Source organism: Artemia franciscana, chromosome 19 (assembly GCF_032884065.1).
Source record: "Artemia franciscana chromosome 19, ASM3288406v1, whole genome shotgun sequence".
NCBI classification, from domain to species: domain Eukaryota; kingdom Metazoa; phylum Arthropoda; class Branchiopoda; order Anostraca; family Artemiidae; genus Artemia; species Artemia franciscana.
This window is the reverse complement of record NC_088881.1, coordinates 18632288-18644339: the sequence shown is the minus strand read 5'-3', so window position 1 is coordinate 18644339 and position 12052 is coordinate 18632288. Positions and strand designations below refer to the sequence as shown.

General features: G+C 34.4%; 1 protein-coding gene across 1 annotated transcript in view; it reads right to left on the bottom strand.

The window, feature by feature from the left end:
* The window catches only part of LOC136039370 (RNA-binding protein 5-like), a 145128-nt gene extending 133475 nt beyond the window's left edge, over positions 1-11653 (bottom strand). Inside the window, exons 1-4 of the mRNA XM_065723046.1 lie at positions 11586-11653; positions 3964-4144; positions 2584-2680; positions 739-808 (exon numbers count right to left, since the gene is read on the bottom strand). Of these exons, the coding sequence (XP_065579118.1) occupies positions 739-808; positions 2584-2680; positions 3964-4136 (340 nt within the window). The 5' untranslated portion in view covers positions 4137-4144; positions 11586-11653. The remainder of the gene's footprint in view (positions 1-738; positions 809-2583; positions 2681-3963; positions 4145-11585) is intronic.
* Between the last annotated feature and the right edge of the window lie 399 nt (positions 11654-12052).

Here is a 12052-nt window from a genome sequence, read left to right as displayed (position 1 = left end):
GCAATTCCCATTCGGCTGCGATAACTGAAACATATAACCATTTACAAATTAAGAAAGATAATTTCCAAGACTAGTGGAACAGCGTTTTTGCAGATGTCATTGATCTCGCAATAAAAAAAAGTTTGCCTTCACCTTTCCTTTAGTTATTGACTCTTTTTTAGCTTGTGAGGAGTTTTTTTTTCCTTCTGTCACTTTTGTCGACAAGTTGACACGCATTTCACTCTGCTCGACGAAATCAGAAAAAAAACACCTAGGAAAAATACCGCTTGAACAATAACCTCATTCGACACCGAACATTTATCTGAAACCTTGTCTCTTAGGGAGGTATTCCATCAAAGTCTTTGTTGATTCTTTTAAGCAAAGTTTCAACATATGAATGAGAATTAGTGACTAAATTAAATAAAATACAACTCAAGTATCTTCCATCAATGACTAGCGCCGTGAAATATATAAAGAACCTCACCTTGCAATTGATTCTACTTTTTTTCAGCTTAATTCAGCGATACAGTAATAAGGCTTTACTAATGTATATGTTTTAAAAACAACTTATTGAGAGCCATAATATTCTGGGGCTGTCTACAAATCCCATAACACAATACGAAAACTCAGAGCAACTTCTAACCGATGACCAATAAATTAAGGTACCAATTTTAAATATCAGTAGTACTGCTTTAAGAATATGATCCTACATTGTACTGGAAAAAGAAAGGAAGATGAGACGAAAAAACTTGAGGTTACCTGTGTCTCTTTTACGCAATAATCGTATATCCTTTGGAACTAAACCGCATTGAAGAATATTGTTACGAATCTAAAAAGAATAAGTCAATAAATCCAACAATGAAGTTTACTATAAACTGGAATAAAAGCACTTGTACAAAATATTTATTAGACTATAAGTATTTTAAGTGAAATTAATATTAAAACAAAGTTATCCCTGAAAAAATATTGCTATACAAACCCAGAAATGTGGAACAGCAAAAATATTGCTGTGCTAAGCGTGAAAGAAATGTCCTATTTTTTTGCCCTTTTCCGTCACTTCTATAATATAAATGAGTATTTCCAAAGATAACCTGACCAAGTCCAATTTATATGTTTAAGGCTTTAGCATCAAAGTGACTCTATATGTGACTCAAAGTGACTATATGTTTAAGACTTTAGCATCAAAGTGAAATATTATCTAAAAATTAGGACGAATTCCAAATTAACAAAGAATTTTACCATCAAACAATAGTTAATTTGTTTATACGTTAATTCAATTAGTTTCCCTGTTTTTAAACGGGCTTCAGGATAGCCTGTCTGCTCGTATACCAATAAATTGCGCGTTAAGTGAGTGGGGTCTTTTTTACTAGTAGGCTTCGAAATTCCGCAATTAAGGGAATCCCCAACTTCAAAATTTTTTAAGCCTACTAGCACTTTGACCTAAAAGGGACCTAGTTCTCCAGTCTAAAATTTTTGCTGAACATCAACTATGTACAAACAAAACTTTAAGTGAAGCCGGGCACTTTCGTACGGTAGCACTCGAAAAAAAGAACGAATAAAAAACAGTACTGTCTTTAAAGACAGTGACAAATCACTTTCAACCTTCAAAAACAATCTAAATAGTCATATATTCATGATAATAGTCACAATAGCCTATTGTCAATATATGAACATAGGTTCCACATTGATCCCTACCCCTATTGACACTCTTGCCTCGGTTTCGTTCCCGAGTTCAGCAGGGTCCAACCCCTTCTCCATTTGAGCCAGCTGTGCAATGGTGTCAATAAAATCGCAGTCACTAAATCTTTAAGTATAACATCTACACCACCAAAAGAAGATACAATTATTCTGCGTAGTGTGTTATTAAGTCCCAAAAGTCCCTCTTGTGCAGTGAAGTCTCAGAAACTAACCATGTCCTTCAATAGACACGTGGAGCAAAAACTGTCGAGGAGGCATTAAATTTAAACGCTGAAAAGTGACTACGGACAAAAATATTCATCTGTCCATCTACACAAGATGTCACATGAAGTTCTAGGAATCAACTGATTAACACAAGAAAAAATAATAATAGTAAAGCCAAATCCGGGGGAGGGGCCGTTTGACCCCCCCCCCCCCCCGACACAAAAAATTGTTTGTCTGACTCATAAAAACGTAACAAAAAGGAATATAAACAAATTTTTGAATGTTTTTTGCCCCCCCCCCCCCAAAAAAAAATCCTTTTGTAAAACCCTCAGAAAAAAAAAATCCTAAATACAACCCTGCATAAATAGTATCAACTAAAATTGCCATAGTTTAAACTGATCTGGCGTCCGGGCGAATAGAAGTTTCTTTATCTAAAATCTAAATGCGATTTCAATTATTATCCAAATGAACACAAGAAAGGCAAGGGCTAGGTGAATCCTTACTGGGGTGAATTTAACTTGAATGTAGATACCCTCGCAGCTCGAAGTTTGCGGGAATATTTTGAAGCTGATGTTTAGTTCTTCCAGAAAAGAAAAAGAAAGTTACAGTTCCTTTCTTAGATAGAATAACAAGCATTTGGATAATTCTTTGCGCATAAAGCAAAATTTTCAGCGTATAAAGAAAAACGTAGTTCCTACTTACTGAGGTTTCAGTAGAATGTGGTCGCAATCCTGTTACCATAATTGTGTGTTTTGGAGTTTGTGTTTTCCAATCAGGAGTGTCTTTATAATAATCTCTTCTAAAAATAACGAGATTTTAATTATCAACGCCTTTAGCTGATTATATTGATAGCTTACAGACGAAGTACTTAAGCCTACATTTTTATTTATGCCTAGAAAATACAAGGTTCCCTGAGTTAGTTAGAAACTTGCAGAGGTTTGAATAAGTAACTAAATTGTACATTTGTAAATCTCAGCCAATTTAACTACCTTGAAAGACACAAAACAAAAAGAAAGATTAGGATAAGAATAGTAATATGTGATCCCAAGAGTATCTTAACAGCTAGTATAATGTTTGCTAAATCAATTAGTCAGATATATCATTCTGACTAATAGAATCACCAATTTTGATAATTTCTGGAAAAAAGAAACAGCATATTTGCCATGTTCAACTGTGATGCATAGTAGTTGAATTAACTAATATTAATTTTAATTCAGAATTGCACAATCTAAATATCTTTAGTAAAAGGAAAACTTTAATACAAAAATATTAGATTGGCATTGATCTATCTGGCCTCTAGTATGAGATTTAAGCACTTAGGCCACTATTTTACAATTTTTCCCGGAGAAATGGGGAGTCCTTGGGACTGACCTTGGACAAAGGGGGTACTGCCCCCAGTCTCTTTTTTATATGGGCGGAATTTTAGGACAGAATAATATCAGGATGCTAAAGCCAACCTTAATAAGAAATTAATGACGGAAAGATATTGAATTTCTTGCACAATTTTTCGATTTTGCAGGGCTATCTCGTCTACCCCCCTGTGTTCAGGGACGAGTAATTGTGTTCTAGGACTCAAAACATTTTACTAGCTTCATCTTAACTATCAGACATAATTCCATATTAGTTATACCTAAATGTAGCTGTTCTACACACTGTATTTAAACTCTTCTATCGTTTTTTAAAGTAACTGGAATACACACATTTTTCAGGGGGGAAGGGGGGCTTAAAAAGGTTATCTTTTGCATGAAGAGTGTCATAATTTCCAAACTATGACAAAAATCTGCCCCTTTTGTTATATTCTTTTTTATTCTAGAGGAAAGGGGCGGTGGAGAAGATGACGCCCAGTCCAGGCCTTCCCTGTGAGTGTCCTGCTCACTCTCCAGTAATTTTGAATGACAATTATTTTTGCCCTTTAAGTTTGAAAACATCAAAAATATATAGGATTTTAAAGACAATAATCTGGTGATTTAATTCAAAATTCATTCTTCCTAAGCATGACTTTCTCATTGCACAATAACTTTTTAAATTCTGGAAAGAAACACAAACAAAACTCAGCTCCCACCTTACTAAAGAATAAATTACCTTGGACTGTGATCTCTACTTCTTCTTCTGCGATATCCCCGTGATGGACTTCTACTTCTCTCCCTGATGAACACTCGTCGTTCATTAATCCTTCTGTCATTGTAATAAGAGTTTGGACTCTCATTTCCAGATTCGACTTCAGAATCCTCATAAGAAACCAAGTCTCTTGACATAATGATTACTGAAAGGAATTGTGTTTTTAATAAATAATCGAATGGGCCATCTTTGAAGTTTATATGACCACCCCTTACACACAAAAACCTTATGCACCACCAGGGCATAACTTAAAACACTTGTTCCTGGGCTCTGTGGGGTTGTCCTGACCTTGGAGTTTTTGTTATCTGATACTTGAACTATTTTAAAGAAATGGCTATCACAAAATTTGTATTGGTTGGGTTTGGGGAAAAAGGGGATGGGGTTAGTTGCCCTTGGATCTCATTTGACTCTTAAAAAGTGAACTAAAATTTTCAAATTCCCAATCAAATTAGCCCTCTCCGAAGTTTATATGAGCATCCCTTCCATAAGAACCATATATGCCCCCAGAGCATAACTTACAACACCTGCCCCTGGGCCCTGTGGGGCTGCATTGACACTGGATTTTTCTTATCTGACTGTTGAATTTTTAACGAAATGACCATCTCAAATTTCTTATTGGATGGGTTTGGCGAAAAAGCGTATAGAGGGGCTAGTTACCCTTAGATCTCTCTCAAAAAGTAAACTAAAATTTTCAGTTCCCAATCAAATGAGCCCTCTCTGAAGTTTATACAAACATCCCTTTGATAAAAACCATACATGCCTCATGAACATAACTTACAATCCCTGTTCCCGGGCCATGGGGGGTTGTGTCAACACCAGAGTATTTGCTATCTGACCTTTGAACTATTTTGAAAAAAATGGCTATCTCAAAATTTGTATTGGATAGGTTTGGGGAAAAGGGCATGGGGGGGGGAGGTTAGTTGCCCTCTGGTCTCTTTTGACTCTTAGCACAGAACTAAAATAGGATGAACCTTTCTGAGTAATGGTGAAAGGGTAACTGAATAAAAAACGAAAGTCTAAATGGCATTCCACAATTTCATCTTCCATAAAACAATCTTAAAGGCTAAACGCTTTCCAGGTAGATTATTATCAGAGATTCTATTTGATTGCACAAAATAATTTTGTGGTTGAAAATAAAAACGATTAGAATCGATAATTTCATCATGAATGGGAAAAGTTTCTCTAGTGTCTCTATTGAGATCTACCTGTCAGTGAATGTGCTTTTTTATCTCAACTGCCTTGCTAAAAACTTGTATTAGACTTTAATGCAGGGCAACAATGGAGGTGTTGTTGAATAAAATGAAATGGTGTAGGTTGTCATACATATGTTGGGCTCAGTGGAATGAAAAATTCAATAAAATTTTTAAAGGTGACATTAAGCTTATGTTTTTTAAGGATTGTTTCCAGTTTGTCACTCAATTTTGGAATGTAGGGTAGAACAGTGAAAAGTTTCTTGTCAACCACCACTGGGACCATATCTATAGGGACTTGTGGAGTTGATGCATTCTTTTCTGCGTTTTTTTTGTCTACTGTCTATATTGGCTTCAAGTATTTTTACGTGGTACCCATTGCAAAGTAAAATTCCCTTAAAATAGTTCAGTTCTGAGACTTTGTGAGGCTCCAAGCATATTCTTATTACTTGGCCATCCAAAGAAATAACTACTCCTCTTTTTATGCAGGGAGTTGTTGGACAAAAAAATGCAAATACCTATCATTATGCATAGGCTTTCTATACATAGAAAATTCAAGGCTAAGGGACTTGGTGAAAATTAAGACATCTAGAAAAGGAAGTTTGCAGTTATCTTCTAGTTATAAAGTGAACTGAATGTTGGAGTCCAAAGTGTTTAGATGAATCAAGAAGGAGTTAAGTGACTCACCTATATGATGCCACACAGAAATAACATAATCAACAAACAGACCCCAGAACAAGTGTTTCAGAGGAAAATTGTTCAAAGCAGAGGTTTCTATGAATTCCATATAAAAAGTAGCCAAAAATGGCGAAAGGCTTGTACCCATTGGTAGGCCCATAATTTGGATGAAAAATTGGTGATTATATCGGAAATATGGGGAGGAATTATTGCAAAGACAGATGAGACACACAATAGTTTCTATACCCAGTGTTTTGTAGTCCATTTGGCCAATATTATCTTCGAATTTCCTTTGAAGAGCCAGTTCACATGTTTTAATATCACAAGATGTATACATAGAAATGGCATCAAAACTGGTCAAAATTGTATCTTTTTTTTTTTTGAATAATTTCCAGTACAAAAGTGTCTACCTCAAACCCAAGTGAATTTCTCAGAGATAGTCTCCAATGTGGAGTCAGGTATATTTAGTGCTATGGAAAATTCAGATTTACTTTGAGGAGAGGTGGTTAACAGTATTTCTGATTTCACTCTATATTCCTCAAGGTCAAAAAATCAGGAAACACAAATTCTCAAAAATTTGCGAAAGGACCTACACATCATTATTGCCAGGGCTGATAAAGGAAATAAAGTTGTTATTCTTAATAAAACCTCATATAATAAAAAAAGTTGAAAATGCTTTATCTGACACCCTCACTTACAAGCCCATAGATTCAGGCCCCACTGATAAGTTCACCCATGTAGTATGAAAGGAGCTAGGAATTTTGCAAACTGAAACACTTATTATTCCACAAATGTATAAATTATTTTATCCTAAAGGTTGTAGGACTGCTCCTAAATTTTATGGTCTCCCAAAAAACCAACAAAGATGGAGCTCCTCTATGCCCAATTGTGGCTTCTTATAAGAAAATGAGTTCAATGGGAACCTGTATACATCATTCTTTTTTTGCAATACATGCAGAAAAAAACCTACTAATGGAAAATTAGAAAAACTGTTAGCAAAACTGTAAAAAGAGCTTTTTTTGTGTGTATTAGGGTTGGTTATCAGGATCACATGTATGCACCACATATTGCCTGTCAGTGCTTCCACTTTGTTCTTACCAGATTTCCGCTTGGTTGGTTTAAGAAGCCTGAAAATTCCAACACCCAATCACAAAAAAATCCAACATTTTTCCTGACACCACACTGGTCAAAAATCCAACAAATTTCCAACACCAACCAAACAATCTGACAATATTCTGTCGGATTGGAATCTTTTTCTTTTTACAAAATAAGCTTTTACACTGTCTGTCCTACAGCTCCTCCCCACAAATGGGAACATATATATTTTTACCATTGAAAAAAATTCCACACCTAATTCACACTCACTTTTATTCTCTTTCACCTAACATATTTTAAGAAATTCATTTAAAATCCTTTTTACAGCAAATACACAACAAACTTCTGTTTTTTTTTTTAGTTGTACTTTTGTAACTACACTCCTCAGTTGTCTTGTTGGTTTTTACAGTTTTGTATATATTTTAGAGGGGAGCACTGACCACTAAGCAGCAAATCATGGGACACATGTCTTTTTCTGTTCATTCCAAGCTTGGCCTGCATAATTGAGGTAAGCGTCACACTTTTGAGTGAGTTTCTATGATCTGTTTTAACATCTTTCAAGGTTGAAAAGAACCACTCTACCACAATGTTCAAAAATGATAAGGTCAGGAGGTATTAGACATTGCTGATTATATTTGAGAACCTCAGAGTACCATTTGATGTTTTTTATAAAAGCCACATGACATCAAAAATCCCAGGCATCTGTCACATTTGGAAGGCCAAAAAGAAGCAAACTCCATCATTCCTTTACAACAGGGCTTCTTAAACTATGGGTCGCGACCCCATTTGGGGTCGCGTAGCAAAATTATGGGGTCACAAGTGATAAAAATACAATTTAACAAAAATGTTTTTTAACTTGTGAAATTATTGTTATAAAGAAAAATAACAATCATTGTAGATAAATATACCATAAAATCTTCTGGTTTGGAAAGACTTTTTATACCAGCATTTTATTCCAATCTCTTATAAAAAATAATCCTGATAGAATTATGGTTGTCAATCAAAGCTTAAAAGAATTATTGTTATTAAAGGACGAGATCGAAATATTTTTAACTGAACAAAAATGTGAATTTGCTGTTTTTCAAAATGACTTGTGGCTATCCAAGCTGTGTTATTTGTCAGATATTTTTGCAAAGTTAAACGATCTTAACTTGTCTCTTCAAAGAAAAAATTGCAATATATTTACTTCAAACAACAAAATTGAAAGTTTTATTAAAAAGATCAGCATTTGGGAAAGTTGGGTCAAAAAAAATTCGTTTGAAATGTTTTCCAGTGTTGACAATTTTGTAATTGAGAAAATTCATCATAAAACTTTTATTGCAAAAACTATTGTAAATCACTTAAAAGCACTAGAAATACAGTTCCAGACATATTTTATATTAAATATGGATTTACAAAAAATATTTTGGATTCAAAAGCTGTTCTGGATTGGCTTAAGTGAGATTGATCATCTACCACTTAAAGCTCGCGAGGAATTTGCTGAGCTTTCGTGTGACTCAAACTTAAAACTACAATTCCAAAAAAAGGCCCTTGACTGAATTCTGGATTGGAACTAAAACTGTTATACTTCTGCCATTCAACATGACATATTTATGTGAAGTTACTTTCTCAGCTTTAACACACATTAAATCCCAATATTGTTCAGCAATAAAAAAATCTTGAAGAGGTCTTATGTCCAGCAGTTTCAAACATTACACCAAGATTTGATTTGTTATGCAATAAAAAATAGGCACATCCATCTCATTAAAATTTTAAAGTAAACTTTAATTTAATATTTACCACGCAACTACTTGGATATATTCGAGAGAATTAAGACAGTTAGAATCCACTTTTGTTTTTGAAACTATAATAAAAATATTTCTATAACATTTTGTACAAATTTCAATTTTAGATTTTTATATGTTTCAAAACGAATTCTAAATTTATATATTTTCATATGCATATGTATATTGTTACCTAATAAATATATCATGAAAAAATATTAATTTTATTTTTCTTTTATATTTGTTGGGGTTGCTAAGAAACTTGCAATCATAAATGGGGTCAGGAATTACAAAAGTTTAAGAAGCCCTGCTTTACAATGTTACTTTAAACCCATGATGGTGCACTATATCTTTATAGAATCTTTGGAGAAGACCAATTACACCTATGTCCAAAGCTGTCATAGGGTCAAGGATCTCACACAGCATAAACAGTTCATCCCCAAACAAAAATTGCTGCTTGGTTTGCTTCACACTTCATGAAATTCATGGTCAGGTTACTTAGAATTGCCTCTACCTCTAATTTTATTTTGTGAAACAAAGGTTTTTCACATTAGAAAAAAGATTAAAATCTCTAAACAGCTCCTGCACATACAACTTATTAGCCTTTTTAGGGCTTGTGATGTCCTGTCATTTGCTTGAATTGGATCCTCAGCTTCAACTCCCTTAAAGTAGCTACTAAGCACTTCTCAATTATGCAATAGTTGCTCAATGCACATCTGAAAAGACAGCCAACATGTCTGACCTGGGGCAAGCACATTCAGGACTGGGGTGTTTAACTCACAGGGTCTTTTGGCACTCATGCTGAAGCAATTACATACTGAGGGATGCAAATCTTTCAATTGCTTTGGCAATTGTTTGTAAGCATAAGCAGTACCTAATTGAGTTGAATGACTGCTGCACATGACACATATCACAGATGGAAATTTATCTTTGATTCTGCTCACAATCAAGTTATCACACCCAAACATAGTATTACACATGTCCACACACAATCCAACCCAGTTCTCTGTAGGTATACTTCTATCTTGGAGAACATCACAAAAAAGGCTGAAAATGGTTTCTGCTTTCCCATAACAACACTTAACCATATCAATGATGTCTACTTGTATTTTAAACTCCTGATTGCAGAACAAAACTGCAAGAACAAAACATCTCTAGGGTTAGCCTATATCAGGGGACAGGGTGGAGTGCATTGTCAGAAGTGACCACAATGGCCTATTAGGAAAGTACAAATAAATAAGCAGCCTGGCATAATTGCAATACCTTTTATTTTGGAACTTTTCAGTTACCAGTTGTTTTTCTTTGCCTATAGCTCTGAAAATGCAATTCCTGTTATTTGAGTAGAATTTTGAGCCATATCAATGTTTGTTTTTTTTCAAAATTCAAGAAATGCATTTGCATATCTTTAAAACCTTATCAATTGGGATTGAGCAAAGTTATGAAGCTGAAAACAATTTTGTTTTTATTCAAGCAGAAAATCTATTTTGCAAGGTTTCACATTTAAAAGACACATATTTTTAAAGGGCATCAAAGATCAGGACCCTCTAGAGGGAGAGGGAGTGGAGGTAGGTACTTCAAAATACCTTCCCATGACATACTTTAGCCTTTAGACCCATCCCTGAAAGTTTTGTTTTCTTAACCTAACCCCTTTCCAAGATAGCCAAAAGTCACTAAACTAGAATTTTACCAAATGAAATTTTCAGGGATAGGTCTATAGGCTAAAGTATGTCCTGGGAAGGTATTTTGAAGTACCTAATTCTACTCCTTCTCTCTCTAGAGGGTCCTGGCCTTTGATGACCTTTAAAAATCTGTGTGTTATTAAAGTGAAACTTTGCAAAATAGATCTTCTGTTTAAATGAAGGGTACTTAAGCATTATACAATAAACACTCAAGACCTTACCCAGTTTTCATCCCAGGTAGTTTGTAATGTACAGTGATTGAATATAGTGTCTGACCATGGATAGCTAGTATTTTAATTAAATATTTAGTTGGTATTTTGGTTAGGTTGGAGTAGGTTTGTGTTGGTTATATATTTAATATAGGCTATGTTATAATATATGCTAAGGTTATGTATTTAATATATTATCACCCCCCTCCCCTAATGTAAAACAAAAATTTGTTTCTGAACTATTAAATTTTTATCTTATAGCCTATAGGCTAGGCTGAGGTATATTTCATTAGCATTAACCAAACTTCCCTTCTCAAGTGTTTATCATATAATACACAAGTAGATGAAATGCAACAAAATTACCTCCAGCTTCACAACTTTGCTCAATCCCAATTAAAATGGTTTAAAAGATATGCAAATACATTTCCTAAACTTTGAAAAAAACGTTTATATGGCTTAAAAATCTGCCCTAATAACTAGAATGGCATTTTCAGAACTAAAGCCAGAGAAAAAGATACTGATATGCCTACCTGAAAATTAAGGTAAAATGTTGTTTTGTCAGAATTTCAACAGCCTAAGTGCAGACCTACTTTAAAACAACTTCCTGGGACATACTTTGGCCAGTAAACCCATTCTAAAGTTTAATTTTTCCTAGTCTAACCCCTTATCAAGATAGCCAAAAGTAGCTAAAGTAGAATTTTACTGCATATTTGCCAGCACTTTTATTCATGGCTAACAGAATATTGGTAGGCTAGTTAGCTTAATCTAGTCTAGTAAAAAACCTCTCATCAAAAATTTCACAATAATATCTTTTAGGATATAGGCTAGTCTTCATTAGCCAATCCTACCTTCATTCCTCAGCCATAATAGTCCATCCTAGCAGCTCAACTACTTTCCCAGATAGCAAAAACCTCACATCTAGAGTTTTATCCACACTCACTGTTAGGAAAAGAATAATAAGGCTATCAATACCTGTCTCCTATTGTATTTTAGTTTTAATTATAGTAAGAAAACGGTTGCCATTTCATTTTTAATTATTTCTTCTGAAAAGATATCCCTACTCAACAGCAACTTCAGTAGTAGGGGAAGAAACAGAAATCAACCATCAGATTGAAAACAGCTTCCATGTAGCTCCTGATCACTTTGCTACTACTGCAAATTAAAGTACTGTACATTATTTTGCTCTGTCTGATGGAGGAGCAATTTTTTCTCTGACAGATAATGCATGCACAATTGTCAAGACTTTGATTTTGGATAGCTTAGGTCAGACACTGGGTATATCTAGCATTCACCATAGTCTTTGGTAGGCCTATGCCTAATAATAAGTAAGGCCCATGACTTTCTTATGATGGCAATCAAGATCAAAGGTCATCACTAGATTCAAGGATTGAATTTTCTCTGGCCCTTGAAATCTAGTGGTCATACAAATTGGGTGATCA